This window comes from Caloenas nicobarica, chromosome 11, assembly GCF_036013445.1.
Source record: "Caloenas nicobarica isolate bCalNic1 chromosome 11, bCalNic1.hap1, whole genome shotgun sequence".
Lineage (NCBI taxonomy): Eukaryota > Metazoa > Chordata > Aves > Columbiformes > Columbidae > Caloenas > Caloenas nicobarica.
This window is the reverse complement of record NC_088255.1, coordinates 21,681,482-21,707,471: the sequence shown is the minus strand read 5'-3', so window position 1 is coordinate 21,707,471 and position 25,990 is coordinate 21,681,482. Positions and strand designations below refer to the sequence as shown.

At 38.9% G+C, this 25,990-nt stretch overlaps 2 protein-coding genes across 6 annotated transcripts in view; one reads left to right on the top strand and one right to left on the bottom strand.

Annotated features, from left to right (window-relative positions):
- The first annotated feature begins 1,676 nt into the window (after positions 1–1,676).
- Positions 1,677–20,725, top strand: CCDC66 (coiled-coil domain containing 66). 4 transcript variants are annotated; one of them, XM_065642271.1, is made up of 20 exons: positions 1,677–1,731; positions 3,232–3,296; positions 5,689–5,714; positions 6,526–6,946; positions 7,368–7,503; positions 7,619–7,722; positions 8,707–8,831; positions 9,589–9,765; positions 10,583–10,714; positions 12,777–13,030; positions 13,400–13,484; positions 14,305–14,466; positions 15,893–16,040; positions 16,488–16,610; positions 17,167–17,645; positions 17,838–17,875; positions 18,149–18,390; positions 18,824–18,951; positions 19,049–19,135; positions 20,536–20,725. In XM_065642271.1, the coding sequence occupies exons 1-19, from the start codon at positions 1,697–1,699 to the stop codon at positions 19,130–19,132; spliced, it is 2,964 nt and encodes a 987-aa protein (XP_065498343.1). In that variant the 5' UTR covers positions 1,677–1,696; the 3' UTR covers positions 19,133–19,135; positions 20,536–20,725. The 4 variants fall into 4 exon arrangements, with proteins under 4 accessions (XP_065498343.1, XP_065498342.1, XP_065498345.1 ...); XM_065642270.1 differs by lacking the exon at positions 20,536–20,725 and having other exon boundaries at positions 19,049–19,328; XM_065642273.1 differs by lacking the exons at positions 9,589–9,765; positions 20,536–20,725 and having other exon boundaries at positions 19,049–19,328.
- TASOR (transcription activation suppressor) overlaps positions 20,101–25,990 on the bottom strand; it is a 23,478-nt gene continuing 17,588 nt past the window's right edge. Inside the window, exons 16-23 of one of the 2 annotated variants that reach the window (XM_065642268.1) lie at positions 25,684–25,828; positions 24,349–25,286; positions 23,587–23,709; positions 23,157–23,316; positions 22,446–22,554; positions 22,110–22,288; positions 21,872–22,027; positions 20,101–21,249 (exon numbers count right to left, since the gene is read on the bottom strand). In XM_065642268.1, the coding sequence (XP_065498340.1) occupies positions 20,699–21,249; positions 21,872–22,027; positions 22,110–22,288; positions 22,446–22,554; positions 23,157–23,316; positions 23,587–23,709; positions 24,349–25,286; positions 25,684–25,828 (2,361 nt within the window). In that variant the 3' untranslated portion in view covers positions 20,101–20,698. Of the gene's footprint in view, positions 21,250–21,420; positions 21,507–21,871; positions 22,028–22,109; positions 22,289–22,445; positions 22,555–23,156; positions 23,317–23,586; positions 23,710–24,348; positions 25,287–25,683; positions 25,829–25,990 lie in introns of those variants that run through there. The other variant, XM_065642269.1, reaches the window with a different exon arrangement.

The following is a 25,990-nucleotide window of genomic DNA, read 5'->3' as shown; positions in this document are numbered from 1 at the left end:
ATGTGGAGACAACTTGCGATAGATATGAGCTCACAACACAGCCCTTGCTGATTTTCCAGGGCTTTCGGAAGACAACTTGAACCTCCTGTGTCCCCGGTCCCGACTAGGGAGCAAGCAAAAAAAGAGAAAAGTTGTTAAACCCATTGATGTCTTCAGAAATCAGGGAAGTTAAATACACATGAGATTAATAAAATTAATGAAATCCTGTGACAGGCTCGAGGCTCCAGTGACTTGAGCAGAGCAGACACCCCTCCACCTCCATAGGATAATTCTCCCTTCCAGCTTTGATAAATAAATAAAGGACAAAGTCCTTCTCATAATATATAGACATTGCATAGGGACTCCTTGCGAAACTGGGGTTCGGTTAAGGGACATGAGGTATTTTTAGAATTCTGCCTCTTAATGTGGGAATGACACATAATGTTTCAGGAGGAAATTGCCAACATAGTTTGAAAGAAAAAAAAAAAAAAGGTTATCTGGCCTTCATGATAATACAAAGCCAAATATGCATTAATGGAAACAACTTTTTTTTTTTTTTTTTTTTCAGTGTAGGAAGTCCTTTTACATAAGTTACAAACTGCTTACTGGCACCTAATTATATAACAAACTTGCACTTAACAAAATATGATCCTCCAAAAATGGCAAGTCTTCCAGGCATTTGGTAAAAGTAGTACACAAATTAAAATTATTTCAGCCAACTTCATAGCTGTAAAAAATGGATATATTATATGCAAGCCAAGCCACTTCTGCTTCAGTTATAAAAAGACTCAAAGGGTAACACCCTGTTCAATTCAACAAAGATAATTTAAGCTTACAGAGTAAAGGGACTTGTCTAGCAAAACACTGATTATTTTTTTTATAAAATAAAACAAAAATCCAAAAGGGCTGTGAAACTTGGCTTCAGTGGAAAAAAGAAAAAAAGAAAAAAAGAAAAAAAGTCCTTATAAGATGATTTTTCTGTATGGCAAGTTAAACTTTTGGAGAGATACTTGAGACTATATTGCCACCTGCTGTCTCAAACAAAAAACCAGGAGGCACGTCTGGTTTCCTTATTATTCTGCAAGTATAATAGAGGCTGAAAGTATAATTCAGAGGCTGAAATATAAAGACTAAAACCGCGATGAATGATTTAGTCAGTTTTATACAATCACAGCAGTTCAGCCAGACTGGCAGAGCAGGTTTTGAGGGGACATTGAAATAAACCTCAGCGGCTGTTTCCCTTTCATTGTTTATTTGTTTGCGTTTGTAGTGTCGAAAAGGGCAAACTGGAGTAAGCACTACAGAATCCACCCCTATATATATATATATATATATATGGTACTTTTGACCAGACAAAATTAACTACATCTGTAAGGATTACATCTATAAATGTGTATTTATTAACTGCATCTAATAGGAACACTACTCAAGATAAGACTAAGGGTCTTAACGTCCTTCGAAATGAAGGATCTCAGGCAGCGTTTGGCTTTAAGCATAAGCTTAAGAGCCGTCTCGAATAGTAAAAGGTCCGAACCGGCTCTGAAGCGCTTTATTGAACGTGACGGAACGCTCGGCCTCCTGCGCGGGGGACTCCACTCCCCACAAGGCCCCGCGGCCCCGACGCCGCAGTGTGCGAGCAGCCCATTGGCTGCGCGGAGAGCCTATCGCCTGCCGGCTCCTTGCGCGGGGCCGGCAACCGCTGTACACAGAGCGCGGGATGCGCGGGCGTCTCCTCAGCGCCATGAACCTGGGGTAAGGAGGGCCGGGGGGCTCGCTGGGCTGGCAGCGGGGCGGGTCCCGCAGCCTGGGCAGCCGCCCGGCCTTCCCCTGCGCGGCGGGTCGGGGCTCTGAGGGAACCGCGCCGGCCTCGGGAGCGACCTGCGCGGCAAGGCCAGGGGTGGCAGAGCCTGCTCTGGGGAGGCCTCGGGAGGGGCTCTGGAATGCGGGTTTGAGGGGATGATTATTTGGTGTAATACTACCCAGAGGACTGCACAACTGGGCACACGAATTTCAGAAACACCAGCTATAATTTAACTTGACAAAAAAGCAAGCTCCCAAGAACCCCTTTCATCTGAGGCTGGAATGGTAACACCTGCAGCACCGCAATTAGAGGCTAATTTAGACATCAGTTCACCTCATTACTGTTCTGCTGAGCTCCTGACAAATGCCTAGAAAGTGTACTAGATTTTTTTTTTTTTCTCCTCAACAAGGGAGCAGATGAGTGAGGAGCAGACACTAAATTTGTACTAGGTGTGGGTAAAATTGATAGAGAGCTAGCAAGCTTTGAAGACTGAACGCATCATCACTTCTTAGTAGACTTTAGCTTGCCTCTCATGACTGCTTAGGTGCACTCTCTTGTTTTATAGCTCATGCAATGTATTAAAATTATGTCATATAATGTCTGGCTCATATAATGAGCCCCCTTCCCAGCGCAGAGCCCCAGAGCCCAAACCTGCTCCTGGGGCACAGCCCGACCTCTCCTGCCGACACAAAGCACTGAGCAAGATGAGCAGGTGCTGGGCTCGCTGGGCTCAGCTGCCATATGCGATTTGAAGGTCTCGAGTTACAACTTCAGGCACTTCTGTGCTGCTGCATTAATTAGAAAGTTGCATACAAGCTTTAGATGTGTTAGATATATATATATAGTAATGAAAGGGAGCTTGAAGTGTTATTTTTAACATTAATCGTCATATTTTCTCAAATTAGTGAATGTAAGAAAAAGAAAAGTGTTTGAGTACTTTGTACTCATACACCTGAGCACTGCCAACTTTTTTTTTTTTTGAAACCCTTACAATAACGTTTGTTCCACACGAAAACGTGGGCTATTATGCATGGAAGCACAATTGAAGACTGTTTTCAGAATACAGACCTTCTTTGTGATCAGTGCTGGCATTCAGACTTGTTTAGCATTTTTTTGTAGCACACAGTTTATATTGTTGGCCTGTTTAATCCTTGAGGTAGGCATATTGCTATGTATGGCAATACAGAGTGGCACCTTCAGTGTAAGCATCTACTTTGTAACATGCAGATAAAAATTTTCCAGAATCTATAATAAAAATACACCCTCTTCAAGACCTGTTGATTTCTTTGTATTAAGTAACTTCTCACAAACATTGGAAGCTTGGGATATGGGATATCTGGAACAACAATAAATACAGTGTTATAAAATTGTCCTTGTTATTAATGTAAAAATCTTACCATTATCAGATGACTATATATCTCAGATTCCCTTCTCTCTCTCTCATTTTACAGAGATGGACTGAAGCTTGAAACTGAAATACTGGATGGAAAGCCCAGGCTAATTTTAGCTGCTTCTGGTATTTTTAAAAATCATTTATCTCAAGTACTCTTTGAAGCTTATTGAAGTTGAACTTCAGATCCAAGCAACATGAAACACAATGTTATGGAAATATTATTCAGATTAGGAAGAATATTTGTGCATTGTCATTTACGAGTCCTCTTACTCACCAGCCTGATACTGGACAGTAGGTTGATACTGAACTTTCGAGTAGTCTGTTCACTGGCGAAGAGCTGGCAAATAGGCTTGACTCTTCACAGCTTTTCTCTGCATTCGTAAAAAAAAAAAAAATATTAAGTACTATTAGATATTAACTGGCAGAACTCGATAATTTCTGTAACTTTATAGCACCTCACCAAGGAGAAAGAGGCCTCGTTACTTGCCACTTAAATTACACAGAATTACATAGTTACGGTCACATTTCTGACTTTAAAGAAGCTTCAGTATTTGGCAGTCAATCTTTATAAATTTCAATAAGCAATTTGTTTGGGCCAGATCTCATTACTACCACCTGAGATAGACTTTTCCAGTATATGTTCATAAATAAACATTAAATTCTGGTTTTGTGATTTGTCAGACATGTTTCTATACAAGAAGTCCACTTTCCCTAACTGTTCTATATAGCAGTCAGGATACATTCTCCGTTTAATGCCCTCTAAATTATATTTCACATTCTGCATTTACCAGAGAGCTGTCTAATGAGGCATTTTGGGGTATTTTAAGTCAGTAAGGAAAACCAGTCTACTGGAAATAAAACCTTGCAACACCTCAGAAACAGCAATGCTACGATTTTCAGCTTTTTCCAACAATAGCATCATTGGCTGGATAGGGCCAGGGTACATTCCAGAGTGCTCCAAAATAAAGCATTATCTTTGACTTCGACCTAGCCTTGAACAAGCAGTCTTCTCCAGGAATTAACATATTTACACAACTGACATAAATAGCACTTGCGCGAGTTGAATTGTGTCAAAAATTGCATGAAATTGTATTACTGCTAAATTTCAGTTTGCTGCACTGTCAAGTACTGCTAACAGTCTTAAGGGCTAAAGTAGGATTATTCTGTAGTAGCTTAAGCTGCTATAATACTTGGGATAGTTGTTTCTCTTTTACACAAAAATAAAACAAGACCAAACAAAAATTACAAAAAAAACCTACCAACAACAATGCAAGGAAACCAAACAAACAACAGCTCCATAAGCAGCACTTCGGAGATCCATGTTATACGTCTCCCCGCTGTGAAGGCAAAGACCCTATTTATGTTTCTTTCTCCTTTCCACAGAGAAGTTGTGTTTGCACAGCACATAGAATCCCACCTTATTTAATTTCTCAATAGCCAGAAAGAAGCCAAAAAAAGTGACTTCTGCCTACTCGGGTGAGAACGGAATGCTTGAGAACCCGGTGGTGAACACAGCCACAGAACACCTTTACCTCCGCAACGTTATCAGGTGGTGCAGGATTTAGTGCCTGTCTCTGCAGGACAAAAAAATCAGCATGGTCCCAAGTTTTAAAATGTTCATCTAGGTTGGAAACTATTAACAGTGGGGTTTTGTAGACTTCAAGAACAGTTAGTGTTCTCTAGTGTCTTTAATTGGTAATGGAAGAAAAATATATAGGTGGTACCAGTGCAAAATGCGCCACAACCAATGCTAGAGCTATAACTGCGTAGCGCAGCTGAAGCAGCTTTGTTTCCAGCAGATGTGTTCCACTAAAATATCATCCCTACTATTTTTTCCGCCTTTTCCATTAGCCATATGTGCAGGATTTCTTGTGTTTAGTACCACATCCCATCTATTAATATTATAATATACTTTATTATTAAGTGTTATATTAAACATAGTATTTAATATTATTTTTGAGACCACTACACCTCTATGCATCCTCTAGGATTTGCGTTAAAAGACAAGAGTATTTCAGGGCATAGGTCAGAGAAACAATAATGGATGGTGTGATTCTGCAAGTATTGTTTCTTTAGGCTGTCAGCGGCGGAGACAGATAACACCATGTAGTCAGATGGGGTTGAATATAGGGACTATCCCAAAAGAATGTGACAGAGAAAGCAAACTGAAAAATCACAATAAACAAACAAAAATAAGCCATTACCACAGGGCTCTCTGAAACAGAATGGAAAACGGGAAGATCAGACTGGCATAATGATTTTATCAGATCTGTATAAAACTGGAAATACCTACTGGAATAGATGCAATCTTTTTTCCAACATACTTTTAAAATGTGTATACTGAAATTACAAAAAAGTAAAATGATCTAATTGGGGCGGATATTCTGGGGAAGACACTTTCCCCCAGCCTTACAAAAATCAGATTAATATAAGAGTTTACTAACTTCTCAAGATTGTCTTTCAGGAGGAAGTTGTTATTAAATACTTCTCTCATATGTTTGTATTTGTTTCCCAGAAGATAAATCAAAACCTGCAATGAAGGTAAGTGGAAAAATGACTTTTTTTGTTTGAGCACACAAATTAACTAGTTAATTTGTTAACATAGAAATTTGAGAACACATTTGAACTAAATACTTGTAATCAATGATATTTATGAAAGATAAATACATATTTCTCAGGGTCATAATAGCTGTTAAAAAGGATGAATTCAAAATTCTATGACTACTTTTACCTTTGCAAAATGCTTTAGTTTACTTTTCCAAGAAGTTACAGCAGCACAGGAAATCACATAAATCAGAACTTTCAGAGGCCTTAAAGGGATTCTGGTAAAATAGGGACCTGAAACATGTTTATGTTCCAGTTTAGTCATGTAGGTTGTTTGTCCCAAGTAAACTAGAATGTGGAGAGTTGGGGAAGGAAAGAAAGCAGAAAAAAGTCTCAAAACATAGGAAATCATTACAAGTGTATATCAAGGACCTTGAAAATGATAAAACTTTAGTACAGAATGGAAAAAATCCAGGTTTAAGTAATACTGGCTATATGTTGAAAACATACCTGTTTGAAGCCAGGATTCAGAAACACCAAAGAAAAGCAGAGTTAATGTTTATTAATTCTTTTAAATGTTGTGCTACATAAACTTATTTTTCATATTGTCATTTTAAAATATTCAAATTCGGATGCTGTATTCTCTCCAAGGTATTCCCAATACTCATTAAGATGTTTCATGAGTTGCTACTGATGTAACAGAGAAGAAAAATGACACTTGTTTGTTGCTTCAGTCTTGTTTTCATTTGTCACCCATGCAATTTTATTTCCTTAGTTAATATGTGGTGAAATCTTATTGCTTTAACAGATGGGTAATAAAGCCAGAGCACCTAAGCAGGCCTTGAGACTAAAGAATACTGGGCATGTTCTGCGTTCCACACAAAATGCTTGTATCAAGCAGGAAAACTTAATGAAACCAAGGAGTGAATCAAGCTTATCAATGACAAAAGGTGAAAAACTGCAAGTTACTAAACACTCCACATGTGAAACCGCAACCAGAGATCACTCTTTGATTTTCCAAAGAGACAGCACAAACAGATGTCCTGATTCAGAGAATCCTGATGTTGTTAAAAAAAGTAAACAGAAACCTCAAACACCATGTGTGTCAGCTGAAGACCTCCGAAGTTTGGCATGTTTAACACAAGAACAGCTTCAACAGATATTGATGACAATAAAAGAAGGAACTAGAAGCATTTCTGAGACTCCTAATGAAAAGCAAGAGGAAATGGGTAAGATACTGATAGTTGTGTTAGTTTCATGGAAACAGAGCAAACTGTGAAAGCTCAACTTCGAGTTCATAATTAAAGTTTATTTGCAGGCTGCAGAGATGTTACTCTTATGTTTAATGGTCTCAGACAAAATACTGTTTGCTATTATGGGTCAGCTCTTTGCCACCAAGAATAAGACACTGCAGTTGAGTCCCAAAGGCCAAGCTCTTAGCCAAGGATAAGTGTTATTTTAAGTCTGGCATTCTAAAAATGCCCTGTGAAATTTTAACTTATGCGCCTTAACTATACAAGCAGGGCAGAAAACAGTTTCGTTAGGTAGTGGGGAATTTGCAACTTTCTGCTGTTTTCAAAGTATTTACTCAATACTGAAGAAAGCTTCGTGGTCATATATATATTTATATATTTTTTTATTCTACCACAGCTACTAATGAGGCATCAGAGATAAACAGTATAGCATTGCTTCACAAACCTTGTGAAGCTTCACCTGTTCCAGATGAAACTAACTCCGATTCAAGCAGGAAACAAGAAGGATATCCACAGCCAGGACAGAAAGTTACGTACGTAGATCTGTGTTATTATCTACAAAAATTGTATCTCCAATGAAGATTTGTTATCTTTAAAATCAACAGATTAGGGTTTTAGGTAAAATTATTTTTTTCTTCTTTTCTCTAGAAAGGATTCGTGGAAACCTGCTGACATGTTTAGTACCTTGGGTGAAAGAGAAGGGGAGAAAGCCTTACAAGAATTTAGAAAGACCCAGTGGAAGAAGGAATTAGGTACTTACGATATACAGAGTATATTTTTCATAAATTTATCACAGTCAGTGCCAAGAAACTTTGTCTTCCTTATTCTCTTTTAAATTTACTCTGTGCAGTTGCTACAAATTGAAAAGTACAGTTTTATTAGTCTCCAAGACAGATTAAAATTCTTCAATTTCAAAATTTTATGCAAAGGTTATCTATAAATTCTTACAAAAATGCTTCTTAACCAAGTAAGTATTATCAAATAACTATATTCAGTTATGCTTCATATTGTAGGAGTTACTTGCCACTGATGTTGTCACATTCTGCCAGTAGTTGATAGCCTTTATCATTAAAAAAACAATTTGTTTTGTTTTAATGGGCAAAGTGTCACCCCAATCTACAAGCATGACTGAATGTATCAATTTGCGATTTGAAATTGAAATAGTTTGCAGCCCTGCCCCATCACCAACCAAGTGGCATCTCTGTCATAAAATCAAAATGCTTAACGCAGTAGTAAATTCTCTCTGACAAATGAACCTTTTGGAGGATTCACATGTGGGAGTGTTTTGTTTTCAACTCAGGTGTAGGCTGCCTGGTTTCAGGGTTTGATTCTGCACTGTCAGTGGCTTCCACATATATCTCTGTTGGATTTAATAATATTGCAGTAATCCAGGCCTGGTATAATAAAATTGAGAGAATTTAAATACTTAGTTATTTCTCTTAGCTTTCCCTCTTCCCCTGGGACGTTGTTAAGCCTTCAGCGTTCGTAGTCTTCCCAGACATTCCCCAATTACCTTTACATCTCTGGGCAGAGACTCAGCTGCCATCCTCTTAGGAGCAACATCATGTTTAGACTGATCAGTCAGACAATGGTGACTTACTCTTGTAGTCCATTTTACAAGCGAAATTACAGGGGACAGATGCATTGCTGCCCTTTTTTTAAAGAAAAAAAAAATAACCTGCTACACGTCTGTATTAGGAACTCTTACTAGAGGTTTTGTTTTGGTTTTTTTAAAGATGAACAGGTAGCACTGAAAAAGAAACTGAAAGAGACTTTAGAGGGAGAGGTGGGTCGTTTCTGGGCAAAACCTGGCAATAATAAAGCCCATAAAGAGAAAGTGGAGACACTTGACCCAGATAAGGTAAGGCTATCCATTAACACTAACGAGCACACAGCTTCCACAGCACTGTTCCAGAACTGTTCTACTTTTAATTCAGACTATTTTTTATATTAATCCAGTCTTAGTGGTCACTTTGGGCTCTTTCATGGCATGAATTGCTGAAACTCCCTGTTTCACACCTATTGCTGCAATTTTTAGCTTCACAAATTAAGATCTCTGTCGCATGAACAACCCATTCTTGTCCTTCCACACTGGTTCCTAACTAAAAGGTATAAGCCTTGTCCAGTTCTGTTTTGAGGAACAGTCTCAAATGTAATTCTTGGTTATACAATTATTTACATTGTTCATGAGCTCTCACATGTATTTGCTAACATAATAAGCACAGCAATTTGACTTTTACTTTAAACTGCCTTTTAAAAAGTCAGCTGTCACTGTCAATACAGTGTCAGATAAATAGATGAGAGCTTCTTCACCAGTGAAATTGATGGCTGCTAAACAAAAGTTAGGGTTGTACATGCTATCAGTTATTCCAGCAAATTGCCTTTTTTGTGGCATATTCAGCATTCCTAGAAAAGTTACCAGGCTGCCCCATAAGAATTTATTTTCATCTACATAATTAAGAAATACTGGATATGAGATGCTTAGTTACAAGTTTTGGCTGAAGTTTTAATGAATAGCAGTTTCTAGAAGTTTATTACTTGTTGAAGGCTATTTAGTACAAAACAGGTGAGCTAAATAAATCAAATCTTAAGCAAGTGACTTGTCACTTTACTTGCAGACATTGTTTCCAGCTGACTCAGTAACTCCCACTGGGGAAGACTCTGTCTGTACAGCTGCTTTAGCCACAGAGGCTCCTCAGGGCCCACTGGATGTTTCACATGCTCCCGCTGGGCAGTCTGCAAATTTCAGTTTTTCTGACTTACCAGCTGCCAACCTCACAGCATTTGTTTTAGGGGTAAGATCTGAAATTGCATGCAGCATTTTTTTCCTTTTTATTGACAACAAATGTATTCTCTTCAGTAGTTCTTTTAAGCCAGACAAATTCAGTAGACTTTTTCACTCTGTGTAGAGAACTGTGTCTGAATGTTTATCAAAATATCAATGTATTTTCAAGACTTAAGTGAGGAACAGTACTAGAGGTATGAGCTGAAGTGTTATGTAGCTTTCAAGTATGCATTAAAGGAAGGGAATGGGAACCTATCAAATATAAGACTTTAAAAAGTGTATTGATGACAGAAGGTTCAAGAAGCAGTTTTTGAGTTACTGCTAGTAGGCACTGATTGAAGAGTGGCTTTCATCAGGTGGTATTTAAAGTTCTCAGTGCCACTAGAGTTCATTAAAAAATACAGATATCCATTAAGAAACAAGAACAGAAGTTACTATCTAGAATTTACCTGAGACAAATCACTACTAATTAGATCATGATGCTGAATCTACCGGAAGCATAGACTGAGCAGTGAACCATAGGAAGAAGGTGGCAATTTTTATTCATGACTTAAGTAAGGTTTTTTGAAGTGAGAAGCTGATGTTTCAAATCAGAATAGTATTCAAAGACTGGCTTATTCAGCGTCTTGCTAACAACTGAGGCATTTTTATGGAGCAGTCAGATACTTGCTACAGTTACAAACTTCCATGCATTTTTTTGTGCAAGAGAATAGCCCAGTTATACCAAGCAACTGAAGCCAGAGTTTTCTGCCAAGTCTCTATTATGTGGTGAGACAAGGTACTGAATTTTTTGTCCAAGGAAGAGACTACCACTTCTCTTATTTCAGGAAGCTGTGCCACAGGAACAACCTTTTAGTGCTTTGAAGCATGAGCAACAGAAAAAGTGGCTTGAAGAGCTGGACAAACAGAAGGAAGAAGCTAAGCTACGAAAAATAGAAGAAAGACTTAGTTTATCAAAGGTACCTGTGGTTTAGAGGGACTTCTTGGAATAAGTTCTTTCCATTTTTGTTCTAAGAAATAAAAGATGAAATTGTGGACATAATGGAGTAGGGACAAAGGTGTAACTACCTGTAGCACATCCAGATTTTCACTGTAAGTCCATAGGACAGTCTGATTGAACATTCAGCCAGTTCCAGAATTTTGGTAGCAGAGAACAGACTACCCTGCATCTGCTGGGATGTGTTGGAGTGCTTGCTGCAAAGAGGAAAACACTGATACTACTACAGATATTACTATATTTTTTTATTTCCCACCATTCCGTGAAAGCTCTGGGGTTTGTAAGGTGTTGTGGAGACACTGGCCAGACACTTTTAAAAAGACATTTTCTGTAGATTACTGCTATATAGAAGGAGATAAGGAAAGTATAGGCAACTACAGTGTGTCACAGTGGTGGTTATATCATGTTCAAGAAATAAAATTTGATAGGCATATATATGCACACACACTCTTATGAAACTTTTTTAAACACTTGCACTCCGAAAAGTATTGAAGAAAACAGCGTTACCTTTTATACCCTTTGGTTTTTTCTGACTGTTGAGTGTAGGTCTCTTACAATTGCGTTGCAGGTGGGATACCTGGAGAAACTTTTAATACTGTCACAATTGGCCAACTTGGTCAGTTTATCTTTTACCCCTGGAGGTTCTTCCTATAGAAGCCGACTTCTTTCCCTTACATGTTACTATTTCTACTATATTAGTAGTTTTAAGGTTAGTGGAATAGTCGGTATTCTTATACAGCCTGATACTGACACACTCTTTCAAAGACTCTGTCTTCTGAAGTGAAGGAACATGTAGGGAGATTGCACTACTGCTAGAATCCAGATTTCCAAGTTACTGTACACAGCTTTAACCTCAGGATTGCATCTTTCACCACACATGGGAACCATGGGGTGTTCTGTATTATTAATGAACAAGAATCTTGGTTAACAAAACATATGAATGTTCATAGTCTGTGGCCTTGTAGATTAAAAGGCTACAGTTTTTACTGTCCGCTGAAGAATTTACAGCAATTACATAGTTCTTGACAGAAATTCTTCATTTTAATTCCACAGTTTGTAATACTCAAAGAGAGCTTTCCTATTCACCCTCCAAAAAAAAAAAAAAAAAAAAAAAATCCCTTGTTGCTAAGGTGGGTCACGTACCTGCACACAACACAAGTCTCTTCATTTCTTGAGTTGTTGAAGGCATCAAGTTTCCTTTGTAAATTGAGCTATTTAAGTGTGAAGGGAACACGGCTGTGAAAGGTTCGTTCATTAGCTGGCTTGTTTTTTCATTTGACAGCTGTGCAGTGGGAAGGTGATTGCAGTCACCAGTGAGTAACCTAACAGTAATCTTGCTTCTAGCCTCTTTTTGAAAGGAAGTTCATGTGCATTTAATCTCTTTTTCTTCAATATCCTTTTTTTCAGGTCTTGTGTTATACTCTCAATCCTTCTGCATATTGCAGCACAGACTTGCATTAGAATAAAGTAGGTTTTCCAGCTACTCTGATCTGCTTCTATATTACAGAGTATGCAAAGGGAACAAAACTCAGGGAACACGAGGAAGAATAATTTGGATTCTCATTATTTGGACGAAGATTTCTCTTGCTTCTTTTAAGATAGGTGTGAAACTTTCCTGACAGAAGGGAATTTTTGTTTATGGAAAAGACTCCCAGGAGGTTGATTACATTAGATTATGGTTAGTTTTTTTCCCCACAGAATGCAGGTTTTGAGGCAACAGTGGCAAAAAGCCTGAATCCATGTTAATTTTTTTTTTCCCCCTGAAAATATAATAGTATGTTTTTGCTGACCAAGTCTACAGATCAGCAGTATAATTTCTGATCTCGCTTGCATTTTAAGCAACAGAAAGATTTCTGGTTTCGCGTTCAGGGCTTTAACTACTGTCTGTATTGTAGCCACATCAACAGAACTTTTCAAGTGTTCCTGTTTTACAGAATGTGTATTCTCTGTTCTATTAACCATACTTACAGAAACAGTGTAATTGAGTGCATTTCCTTTTTTGTTGTTGCTTCATATTTGTTTAGGCTGAAGAGCATGACAGATGGGCAATGCATTTTGATTCTTTAAAGAACCAGCTTAGTGCTAATGCGCAACACCCCTTACACGGAAGGTACACAGAGCAGCCTGACAGCCTTTGCCTGTCACCTGGCCCTAAGGAGCTGACTGCTTTTGTTCACCCTTTTTCACCTGCAGCTTTAGGCAACCTCACGCCCTCAAAGGTGGGAAATGCAGAAAAAGCTGCTAAAACCAGTGCTTTGGAACACAGTCAGAAAGTCAGGTGGGTGAGCTTTGTAAGGATAATCGTCTCAGCCAGCATATTTCTGGGACTTCCTCAGAAATTTAAAAAAAAAAAAAGAATAAGATTCTTTAAATCTCATCTTTGGATCTTACTCATCTGGCTTTTGGTTTTTTTCAGAAACACCTGTTGTTTCACTTTTGAAATACACAAGTGCTTCCATTGTTCGTGAATAAAAGTTATTGTAAATAACATTACTTTGTTCTTTAATAAAATTAGTTTCATAATTGTAAATTAATACAATGGGATAACCTTAATATGAAAGTATTACTTGAAATCTAACTGATTCTAAGAAAGGCTTTATGATTATTTTCTTACGATTCAAAACATATATATGTTTGTCTGTCCTAGTTTCCTGCGTTCAATGACAGCTCTCCTGGACCCTGCCCAGCTTGAAGAGCGAGACAGGCGGCGGCAGAAACAGTTAGAGCATCAGGTAGAATTCTGGCTTACTGACACTATTTTAATGAGAAGAAAGGATGAAAAGTAGTGTTGTCACGACTAAAGCGTGAAATTTAATACCAGAATCCAGTGGGGTACTTTTATGCTTCAGATTACATGTTTACAGTTGTTTAATGGTATTTCACTCAGTAAGACTCTACTGTTTTCTTTTAATATTTGTACAGACGTTATTGCATTTCTGTAACTGAATTATTGCCTCAAAAAACGCACAGTGCACTCGTTAGAGCTCTAGTAGGTTTGTGTGCTTTTTCCTTCAGTCTCCGCTGTCGTCAGGAGACCTGATGTTTATAGATACACACCCCATGAATCTTTAAATTTTTATCTACTTCTTTAATCTACTTTATTATCATTAACGTTACTTCTGTCGCACTCTAACTGAAGGTACCTCTGCATGATGATGTCTCTGGCACAGTGTAAAGAAATCTTAGTACAAATGTAATGAGCCTGTTCTGGTCGAACTGTTATTTGCTAGAAATACTAGCTTACAGTACAGAACCACCATTTCTTTACAAGAAAAAATAAAAGCATTTTTGAAACCATAAAAAGCTACTTCTGTTTGTCTCTGAGTATTTCAAACTGCCTTACTGGGTTGGTGGTTCTCTCAAAAAAAAAAAAGGCAGCTACCTTTCTTGTGAAAAATCAAACGAAAGTACCAGAAAGAAAATGTCTTGATTATTTTAATGTATTTGTCCAAATCCAATTATTATACACATATGGAAGTAAATGAATATATAGATTATAATACCTTGAATGTTATATCTTTTAACTTTCCTTTTTTTTTCTGTTATTACTAGAAAGCAATAATGGCTCAGGTTGAAGAAAAACGGAAGAAGAAACAGCTGGAGGAAGAGCAGAGAAGATGGGAAGAACAAGAGGAAGAACAGCGCCTAGCACGAGAAAAAGAACAATTGCAGAAGCAGTTTGAAGATGATGTGCTGAGACAAAAACAAAAGGAGGTGGGTTTTTTGCATTTTCTTTAGTGTAGATGGTCTGTAATGGGTTTTGAGGAAAATGGTTCTTGTTCTTCAGTTTCAAAATGGTGTTGCCTCATCATTTTGAAAACTAAAACTAGCTGAAATTTAGACATTTGAAACCAAAATCTGTTCCTTCACATAATAAACTTGTAACACCGTATGAGTTTAAGGCAGGTATCTTTTTTTGGACAGGGGCCTTTGCAGGAACAGAAATGGATAAGAACTGGCAAAAATGGAATTGTAGTTTTAAATAATGCAGAAACATCCATTTTAAAATACAAATTTAAAATTAAAAAAAAATACCTCCAAGTATGTGATCCTGTTATTGATTTTGCTAACTTGATGCTTTAAAATGCTTCAGTACCATCTGACTGAGTGTGCTTTCACTCTGGCTTAAAGACTTTTCAGAATATATTCTGGAAAAGTCATTTCAAAGGTCATTGATGTTCTAGAGCTTTCTCTTCTCTAACTATTGCTGAGCTTTACTTACTCCTTTGAAATAAAAGTAACATTTTGACCATTGGTAAGTACGGATTTTGCATTTGTATACATTTGTATACATTCTAACAGCAGTCTGTCGAGGTTGAAAGCCTTGCCTGGCATTTTTTCTCCCTTGTGGCACAGTAGCAGCTATGAACTGTTTGCTTCATATTTGGAATGGCAGCAGAATTCCATAATGTCATAAGACAATGTGATTCCAAAACCACACTCTTTCTCTAAAAGCTGCAGAAATATGGAGCCCTGATTTCTCTGCATGTGTAGGTGCAAGAACAAACTGGTAAAAAATGGGGAAAGTCACCTTTCTGTGTACGAGCTCAGCCCCTTCAAACATGTCCCGCTCTCAGTTGTTTCCACCTGCAAAGGCAGCAGGAGGTGGGGATGGGTAGGAACAGCAGCTTGGAAAGGAGATTTTCCTTGGCCCCATCTCCTGAATCTTGAACCTGAGTCTGGAAACTGTAACCCTCGTATTTAGGGATGTCCTGCCTCTGTTAGGGAGGCTGCTACTGTCTCCTTTCTGTGGAAGGAGGAGGAAGGTGGGTTTCAAAATTATTTTCATCTAGCCTTCTTTTATTTCATTAAACCACATGATATAGGAAGTCATAGATGGCTGAAATCAGATGGTATTTGTGAAAATATTAATTTATTAGAAAGGAGATAAATATCCACATAACTTTGAGGATACAGATGCTTGCTTTTTAATGCTAGGATTGAACATCTTTCGTTAACACAGCAGAGGTTCTGAATTTGTCATTGTAATCATGAAAGCTATATATTGCATCTACTCCACTAGTTGGGTGGGTTTTTTTTGGCAAATAGGCTTTACTCAGAGTATTACATGGAGATTAAATAATCCTATTAATTTTATTCTCAAAATAAATGGTCACATATATATTATTTTTTTTAAAAGGAACTCGTGACTCTTAAAACAAATGAGCTTTATCAGACAATGCAGAAAGCTCAAGAATTAGCACAGAGATTAAAACAAGAACAGCGCATTCGAGACTTGGCGCAGAAGGGACATGACATTTCCAGACTTCAGAAGAACCTCAGTGGTGGCAAGTACACGTCTTTTCGTGCTCGGTTTGCTGGTTCCTTCGGTGCTTGCACAGTGCAGCTTGGGGAGGGCTTGCATTGGTTTGTTTTTCCCTTCTGCATCGGGGCAGAAATTGCTCCTTTGCTTCATGAACCACTTTTCACTTCAGCTTATTTAAAGAGCTTTCCAAACAAATACCAGTGGTAACTTATATGGAGAATACTGCATTTTAGTAAGCTTCAAATACTGTATTGCATTAAGGAAGAAATATAAAGAAATTATCAGGAATGTATAGGGAATGTTCAGACCTGTCAATTAGATTTGCAGGAAAAAGGTCAAGTCTTGGGATCTGAGGCACAGTTCTCAATCTTGCTTTGAATTCTAAACCACAGTAGCCTGACAACTTGATATAATGGTTTAAATGGAACATACATTACTAAATTGAACAATTTTCCTTATTTCTTTTTAGGTGATACAGAATTTGAAAACTGTAACACTGACATTTCACATCAAAGTCATAATTTCACTGCTGGCATTAAGAGCCAGGCGGATCAGCAGAGTTCTCCCCGGAAAGACACCGCAGTACAGACAGGTATACAGCCCTTGAAGTCAATTACTCTTGATGTACATTAGGGAAGAATATTACAATATATCACCATATTCTCTTAATTTCTCTGTAGTTGCTACTTAGCAGTTACAGATTCAAGTCACCCTGTGTGCAATGGTGACTTGTTGCATTTACCACGTGTTTGTAGTTGTCTTCAGTGCGAGTGTTCACAGGTTTGCATGATGCGGTTTGATACTGAGCAGACTGGGCTCCTAATGAATCCTTGAAAATATTGGCAGAAACCTTGTCAATAATTCTGGAATTCTACATTTTAAAATAATGTAGTTTCATTTTACATAAATTTTGCTTTACAGTGACTTGATTTCATTCTCCACTCTTTCCTCACCACCCCTTACTGAGTTTGGTTCTACTGGTCCTCTCTATCTTCCACATCCAAAAGAATAAAAAACACATTATAAAACTGTAACAACTAAATTTTTAATAAAATTAGCAGTAGTAGATTGATACGCAAACGAAAGTCAAACAAATAATTCTAATAGCTTTAGACTTGGACTTAAAATATATACATATTTTTTTTTAGATGACTTCAGTATTTCAGCATGCACTGAATCTGCTGAGGAAAGAACTGTGTGTTGTGGATCTCCTGATATTTCCATAGAATATCAAGAACCCTCTAGCAGCAAAAAATACCAGAAGGAAATGCAGAATATAGATGAAAATAAAATTTCAGGAAAAGAGACTGGCGGCATTTACAGTGATCTATATGAACTATATGCAAGAAAAGAAAGACAAATTAAACCTTCAGAGAAATCCAGCAAAAGACCTGACTGGAACATAAACAAGCCTGAGAAAAGATACATTCCAGCCTCAGAACGGTACCCAAAACAGCTACAGAAACAGAGGGCGGAAAACAAAGTAAGACGGCAGATGGAGCTGCTGCAGTTGGTAGAAAGAAACGCCCCTGGGAACCTCTGCCCGAAAAAGGGGGGTTATTCAGAACGGTCTCCTTCACCTCACCAGGAAATAAATCTGAAGAATAAGGAACACCGAGTCAGGAAGGTAACACTTCGGTCTTGAACAATGAGGTGGTGTTTAATTTAGCAAGTCTTTGCTGAACACCTTTCTCCTGAACTCGGGTCAGACAGTCCTTTGGGAATTTCAGAACAAACTTGTCTCGAAAAATGGAAGATGTTTAATGTAAAAAACATGGAGCTTTTTATTTTACTTGTGATCTCCTTTTTTTTCTCCTAGGAAGAAAAATTACATAAGAATCATTTGAATGAGGAAAGGTATGTCTGTACTCTGCATTAATGAAATGTATCAATACAATAATAATGAAATATGTTTTTCCTAATTTTTAATTTTTTTGAAAAGAATTTAGATATATTTAATTGTCTACTATTGAAAATACACAAGAGCAGACAAACTGGAGGTATAAAAGGCAGAGTAAGTGAGCAGAAGTCCAGTCCTCTGAGGATTCTTTATCTCTGCTCTTTGAGAAAATTAATCACATTACTGCAGTATTGTTTGGGTTTTTCTTTAACCGTAATTGTTTTGTACAGATCTGAATCACCGCCTGTTTCAGCTGTTAGGAACAGATCGTACCAAGGACAACAACAGATCCACGCTTCTCGTTTCCCGGTGCACAATAACGCTGATAGAAGAGAGAAGCAGCCCAGGGCAGGCAGAGCCCCCTCCCCACAGTTTGTTCCCTACGTGCGAACAAACGAGGTTTATTACCTGGATCCCGATGCCCCAGTGACCAGACCTTCCACACACGACCCCCAGCATCGCCAGTCCAATGGTACTGGAACGGATTGGGAACTACTGGTGTAGAAGTGATGGTACCAAAGTGCTACCATTTGTTTGGTATCTGTTTTGTACTGAATTTTGCACTAACTTGGGTGTGTGTCACAGCACTGTACAGCAAGCCTGTGCAACTAAATGATACTATTTTAAAAAAGCCAACACACAGAAAAAGTTTTTTAAAAAAAAAAATCTAAAAAGCAACAAAATTTTTTGTTCTCTCTTTTGTCTGCTTACCTTTAATGAAGTATGCTTGCACATCTCTGGTATTATAGAGATTTGGGTTTTGGAGATATTTGACTTAAAAATAGTGACCGTAATCTGATAGCAACCAAAACCTGACTGTCGCAAGCTGTGACAATGTCCTGCTTCAAAGCTAAACCAACATCGATGGAGTATTGCTGACTGGCTTCATCTGCATTTCCTTTCAGATTCTTACCAAACGCCACGACAGATTTGTAGCTCAGATCACGTTCGAGATCCTCTGCTAAATCCTGATGTTGTTAAAATCAGAGACAGACAACAAGCAATTCTCAAAGGACTGTCAGAATTACGCCAGGTAAGCACAAAGTTATTGGTTAAATGTGTGTATATATACACACATATGCTCTGAAGTGCAAACGAACATTGGAAGCTGTTTGTTCCCCTGATTTCAGGGCCTCCTGCAGAAGCAGAAGGAGTTGGAGTCTGCTCTGATTCCCACGCTGGCTCAAGACGAGAACTTCACTTCTCCATTTTGAGAGGTACAAATGAATGTTCTGAATTCTTAAAACATAAAGGCACAGCACTGGGTTTGCTACTGTAATAAATTATGAACGAGCTCTTTTTTAGGAAAGATTTAAATTTGTTGAATTTTGGCAGGCTACAGGGTCACATTGCTTTTCACATTTAAGATACATTAAACTAATGGTGTGTCTATTTAGAATGATCTTGTATGTCCATTTAATATAAACCACCAAAACACTGTAATATTACTTTTTTTTTTTTTTTTTTAGAACTTGGTGCATGTATTTTGATAAATAAAAAGATGAATAGCTCAGGTAGACTTGGTTGGTATTTTTAACTACATGAAACTGCTTGTACTTTACTCAGATTGCTTTTAGGCTTAGACAACGCATATTAACTCAACTAATCCCAGATTTTAGGACCACAGAAGTGCTGATTTAACTGCACTAACCCAGACATCCTACATAGAAGCACTAAAATCAAGTTACAAACAAGAGACAAAATGCAAACCTGAGACTTTGGACAACCTGAAGTCAAGAGTATTAGTAGAAGCAAAACTAGTCATTGTGTGACCCCAGGTACTCACCGGCAGCTGCTGTTTTGCAGGTGATGTTCAGAATGAGCCAATTAAGAGAGAATCACTGGGGAAAAATAAGTTTAACACAACAGATGTGCAAAAGACCAAGATTAATAAACCAGTAAAATGCTGTACTTATGAAAATGCTAGTATAAAAAAAAAAAAAGGAAGCACCAGTAATCATCATTCTAAAGTGACAGAGCATTGAGGGGTTTTTTAATTTATTTTTCTACTGCAAATTGAACTACCATAGTAATTAAAACCAGCTTTGCCCTTCTCTCATTACAGTAATTACAGTGGCAAGATAAAAGTCATCAGATCACTCGGTGCTGTAATGAGCAGGGAGTATCAAAATCAGACACCAAAATAATTGCTATTCATGCAATAAAGTTGGGGTATGTTTCTCATGTACTTTGCAAACAATATAAAAACCACAGACAATGCGATGTCTTTGCAAGTCCCTTGTGCACCAAGAGTTTATTTTATTGTTTGTAATGGAACTGCACCATTGGTTACTCCATCTGAGGTATTTAGCCAAAATCCAGTAGAGTCATTAAAATAACTACACTGCCTTAGGGCTATGTAAAAACATTTGTACAAAACTTGTGTCAAATAAATACATAAGTTTTGATATTTATGTAAAGAAAAGTGATTTGGATACTCTTACAGTTAAAAAAAACCCCTTGTTGTTTCACATATTGTAGGCAAACATTCGGTTTTACATTAAAACAGACCCAGGTACAGGTCAAATACAAATGTAGAAACTTAAAAGTGCCAACAAACAAGATAATTCAAGTACAGTAAATGTTAAAAAATATATATATTTATTTCAACTTTCAGATGCTTTCAACAGGTACAGGCCATCAGGATTTAAATAAGACAAGAAAACATTTGAGATAAAGGACAAGAAATTTTTTGTTCCAGAATAAAATAGAAACTGTTAATCCACCAGTTTAGAAACAGGAAAGTCCAGAGCAACTTAGAAAAAAAGAAACCTCAGAGTTTATTTCTGTTTTGAGTGTGGCCTGGAAGGATCGCAATGAACGTCCCAGCCTGCAGCTGCTGCCTTGTCCGTGCCCAGGCTCTGACTGTATGCGGACAGAAAATAGTTGCCCCCGTCCTGGGTGTGCGCGGCGGCAGAAGTTCGGTACGTTGTGCCCAGGAACGTCTGGTGGGTGAGGACGCTGAAGTGGCTGAAGCGATGGGACATGTTCAACTGGCTGCTGTAGGCCTGGAAGTTACTGAAAGGAGCTTGTTCAGCTGAGTTGGGTTTTTCTCCTTCAGCACAGCATGTTGTAGAAACTGGAGTAATTGGGTGTATTTCTTTCAAGTCCTTTTTAGTAGTTTCCATCGAGGCAACTTGTGTGTCAGGAGGTGACTCTGTCACCGACGAGCCGCGTTCTTTGGCCTCTGCTCCGTGGGAGCCTTTGGCCTCTGTCTGCAAAGCTTCCCCGTGAGGCTCGGAGGCATCATTGCAGATTTCTATTTGTGCTGTTTCATCCCCTGAATCCAGCGACATGTCCTCCTCATCCTTTTCATCACTTTCTACAAGAACTACATTAAAAAAGAGAGAAAGTCCTATTCTATTGAAATACAAACTCTGGTTAGAAAAGCCGTACGTTACTCACAGAGTTACGCTTCAGGTCTGCAAGTCCAATATCACTTAAGTCTTGGTCTTCTGTTCACTTACTCAACATGCACATTTAACCCTCTGTGTGTGTCCAGTTACTCCGATGCTAAAAGCTTCTGCTCGTGTTTAGGGTGGGAAATCCCAACTCCCAGCTCCAAAGGGGTTAATGTCAAAACAGCATCTAAAGTTGTACAGCAGGTGAGGATTTGATCAGACAATTCAAGGAGTACAATTACTGACATCTCAGTCCTTTCGTTACCATTTCAAAAAGCTAGCATTAATTTATTCTTTTCCTGAAAACAGATGGTTACATCACTTGGCATATGTCTAACTTGCGTGAATACCTAGAATTCTGCATTTAAGATCTCCTTCCGTGCTCCAGCCCAGCTGCTTTTCCCCCATCATTTAAAAAAAAGAAAGAGTAGCTTGAGAGTTGGGGTTTCCTTGCCATCTGCAGTGTTCAGTTACAGGAGGAAAGGCCGTTTCAAGGACCTCCGCCCCACCCATCTCATTAGCTAACGAGCGTATACGCGCGTTTACTATTACCTGATCCTCTCGTGTGAGCCTGGGCCGGAGGAAGGTTCTCTTCAGTCACCGAGTTGTGATATCCAACGAGGCTTTCGAAATTTTGCATAAAGTCATCAACAGTAGCAACCACTATCCCGTTATCAACGTAACTTGAAAGTGTTTTGAGATTCTTTTCTAAATACATAAAGGGAGATTTTGTATTAATATTTAGCACCTATTATCAAGAGAGAGAAGTACGCATAAGCTTGGGGGTTACCTGTTAAGAAGACAACATGTCTCTGTTGTATGTTTTGCGCCTGGAGCCGGATAAGACAGTCTAATTCTGGAGCGTTTCGAGTCTGCGAATCACAATTGTGGTACGAGAGAATCTCAACCAAGTGCTGCTTCTGGTAGGTGTTGAGGAGGGTCAGCAGGTTCAGCGCGTTAGTGTTGATCCTAGCACGGAAAAAGAGACCCTTAGAATATTTAGACTGACCTTAACTCAGGTAAGTCAAAATACAAACATAAGACTAGGTTCTACTTAATTGGGTTTTGAAGATCATAATTAAAGCTGAGGCATTTTAACAGCTGGTATTGGAAAAACACAACTTACCTGCCCAGCTCCTTCAGTTTTTTGTGTATTTTGCAGTGGACCTTCCACTGCCACTTCCCATCCGGGGTATTGAGATCCTCCAAAAACTTCAACAACTGTTTTAGTTTATCTGTTGTGGAGATATTGAAGTTAGATTTTGTGGTACACAAACTGAAAATACCACTTCAGTATATAGATAAAGCTGCTTTCCATTTTCAAAGTACAGTTACACAATGACGAACATGAGCCTGGTGCTTCAGGTTTTGTTCCTAGCGGATCAGCCGACAATATTCCAAAACGGAGCCACTTTTTTGTAGGTCAGATGCCCGACAGTGGTATCTGCTTATGTAAAAGCTGAATTCAGACATACATGGTCTGTCTTGCTAAAATATCTATTTAAAAAAAACGGTAACTTTGTTAACTATTCTATTTCAAATAAAGAGAAAGTGAAAAAGTCTGGGGTTTTCAGTATTCTTTTCTAGCCTATTTGTGGATTGAGCAGTAAGGAACAAAAGGTTCCAAATACCTAACTACACAACCCAAACTTAGAAAGCCACCAGAAACATGTTCTCTAAAAAGGCCACTGAGGTAAAGTGCATGAATTAGCTGAAGCTCTCAAAAAACCTCACCAAAATTACAGGACTTGATTCTTCCCTGCGCTGAGTGCGGCATCTCTCTCGTACACTAAAACATTCGGCTTTTTGGGTCTGTGTGGTGAAGTTTCGCACTTACCTGTAGTGAGGGACTCTGGATTAAGGACAGATTCATCCGACACAACAAAACCACCAGACACAAACAGTTCATTGTACGTGTGATTTTTCACATCATCCAGACTATCGACGCCGGCGAAGCTGACACACGAAAGCCGCTTCAAAGTCACTAAGCCAGGTATCTGTTTGAAAATGTTACAAATCAGAGATGTACACCAAAGATCACGCAAAAAAAAAAGTAACTACAGAACTTTCCTACTTACTAATACCAAATATCACACTTCAAAACACACTTTTAAATAATTATTATTTTCTCTCTTGCCTTGGGAGGTGCTTTTTTCAAGAACATTTCCCTTGTGCTGTGATGAGGAAGAGCCTGGCTCTGAAGGAGCTCGGCTCCCCGCACGCCACCGAGAGCTTTCTCTAGTTACAGCTGTGCTGATGTGAAATACCTTGTGGATGAGGTTGGCGATGTCTTCGTTTTGGATGATTATCAGCAGTTTGTCTAAAGCAGCTCTCCTCTGCAGGAACTGTTCTGGATGGCACTCGGTGTTCCCTAACTTTGTAAGGTATTCCTGACACCACAGAAAGAGAAGATGGTGAAGCAAACACGAATAAGTATTTCAGCCAAAACAAACCCTGCCCAGCGACTACGTCAGATCGGAAGGGTGGGGGCAGCACCAGAAACCGGCTGTTTGAGCACGTCGGTCACTCTTACAGCACCGCACATCAATGGCCAACTCACGGGCTACTAAAACCGCATGAGTTTTCAAGCCAGAAGTTTTTATTATTTCACTTTCATCTTACACATTCAAATACAGACAAACAGTAACCCCACAAAGCCACCTGTACTATTACCTGGAGAAGGTAAAAAACACCCCAAACACATCAACTTCTTACATACTCTTTCTAAAACGGTGAGCTATCACATTTTTGCCCGTTACGTGTATTCCGTAAGTTTACCCCCCAGGTGGATCTTCAGAAAGAACTGAACTACAGCCTGTTCTGCTTTCCAACACTTCCGTAACAACTAAATATAAGCCAGACTACCTGCAAAGCTCAAACAGTGGGACAGGGCAGCCTGCTTTCACAATTCACCCTTTTCTGAAACAAATTTCAGACCACCTTGTGTTTGCAAGGCCAGTTTTACACCTTCCGACTTGAAAAGCAATCTATTGTAACACTGTAGAGAGGCTGAATTGGAACATACTTACCTTAATTTCTTTGCAGAGAATGCTTTCCTCCTCTTCATGAATATAAAATTTCACAGTGTTTTTCTGTACATCTTTAATAATTTTGACCAAACTGTTAAATACTTCAGGTTTTAACTGGCTTATGAAATCAGAAAGGGCTGGTTGGGTTGAAATGTTTAAGTTCTCTGGGGATTTGTGAGTCTTTTCTGGTGGCTCAGTCAGATCGGCGCTGGCAGAGCTCTGATCAGACATCACCACGTCCTCCATTTTAACATCCGCCTGATCTGCGTCCTCCTCCTCCGCGGGTGCGCTCGAACGCTGCTCGTTCAAATCCAGATCTTGCACCGCGTTATTACCCAGTGGCTCTGCCGACGCTGCCGCCTCGGCCTCCCTGCCCACGGGCACCGTGCCGGGCGGGGGGTTCAGCGCGGCACTCGCCATGTCTGCCGATTCGGGACTGGAATAAAGCGTTGGACTAGGCCTAATGCACGATGACGACAAAATAACACTATTCAGCTTTTCACTCAGTGTCTCTATATATTCTTGGACAGAAACCTCTGATGCCTGTAAACAGATGTATTCAGAAAGTCTCGTGATCCTCTCTCGGGCAGAGAAGACCGGTGTGGACACTCCACTAACATAGGCAATATTCTTTTGCTGCAAAATTTCTTGGATCTTTCTTGCAAAGAGATTATATTCTTCTAATAGTGTCGTCTCTATTATTGCACTAATGGAATGCTTAGCTGTAAAAGGGTGATCTGTTAGCCCACACTGATCTTCAAGTTTCTCCACTTGTCCTGTATAAAGTCCATCTTCTGCTGTCCCCTTTTGTGTGTCTGAAAATGGAGAGTACGGAAACTGATAATCAGAACTTCTCTGTCTATTTACTACCCGGGGGTCATTAGGACAGGCATCCTTTGGCGGTAAATACACCAGTGGTTCTTCTGGTGATTTCAGACCTATATAGGAAGAGTTAATCATCATCACCATCTTGCGTTTGAAAAGTCATACACAACTGATACACTAAAACCTCCAAAACATGGTTATAAAACAGAGTTACAGTTGTAATCAACTTAAATTGAAAGACTGAAGCGTTACTGTCTGCTGAGGTACACGAGCGCAAAAAATGTAAAAGCTCCTATGATGGCAGAATAATACAGTCAAAGTTTGGTCAAAAAGCAGAACACAAATAATCCAGCAGATTTCTGTATTAATCAACTTTTGTAAAGAACCGCGCAGGCTGGATCCATGCAGGTGTACCAACATGGGACCCAAGGATGGGATCTATGAACATACAAACCTTTAGAATGTGTTTTCATTCGCTGCTGGAAGCAACACGAGTTAAACCCACCTTACCTGTAATTGGAATAAGTTTCCAGTGCATTCCACCTTCTCCTATGTTATTGGAGTTGGAATGTTGCCTGCGATAACCGTGTTCGATCGGTGTGCTGGGACAGGGACTGTAGTCTTCAAAACTACTTACACTTCCAGTGCTTGCTTCCTAAAAGACAATAAAAATTCTCAGCTCAAAACTTTTTTGGTAGCTATCAAGCCTTTACATTCCAAACAGCTGACAGGAAGAACACACCCGAGCTCACCAGCATATGGGCAGTTTTGCCATCAAGTCAAACTTGGAAATATTTACAAGAGGTACTTATAGATG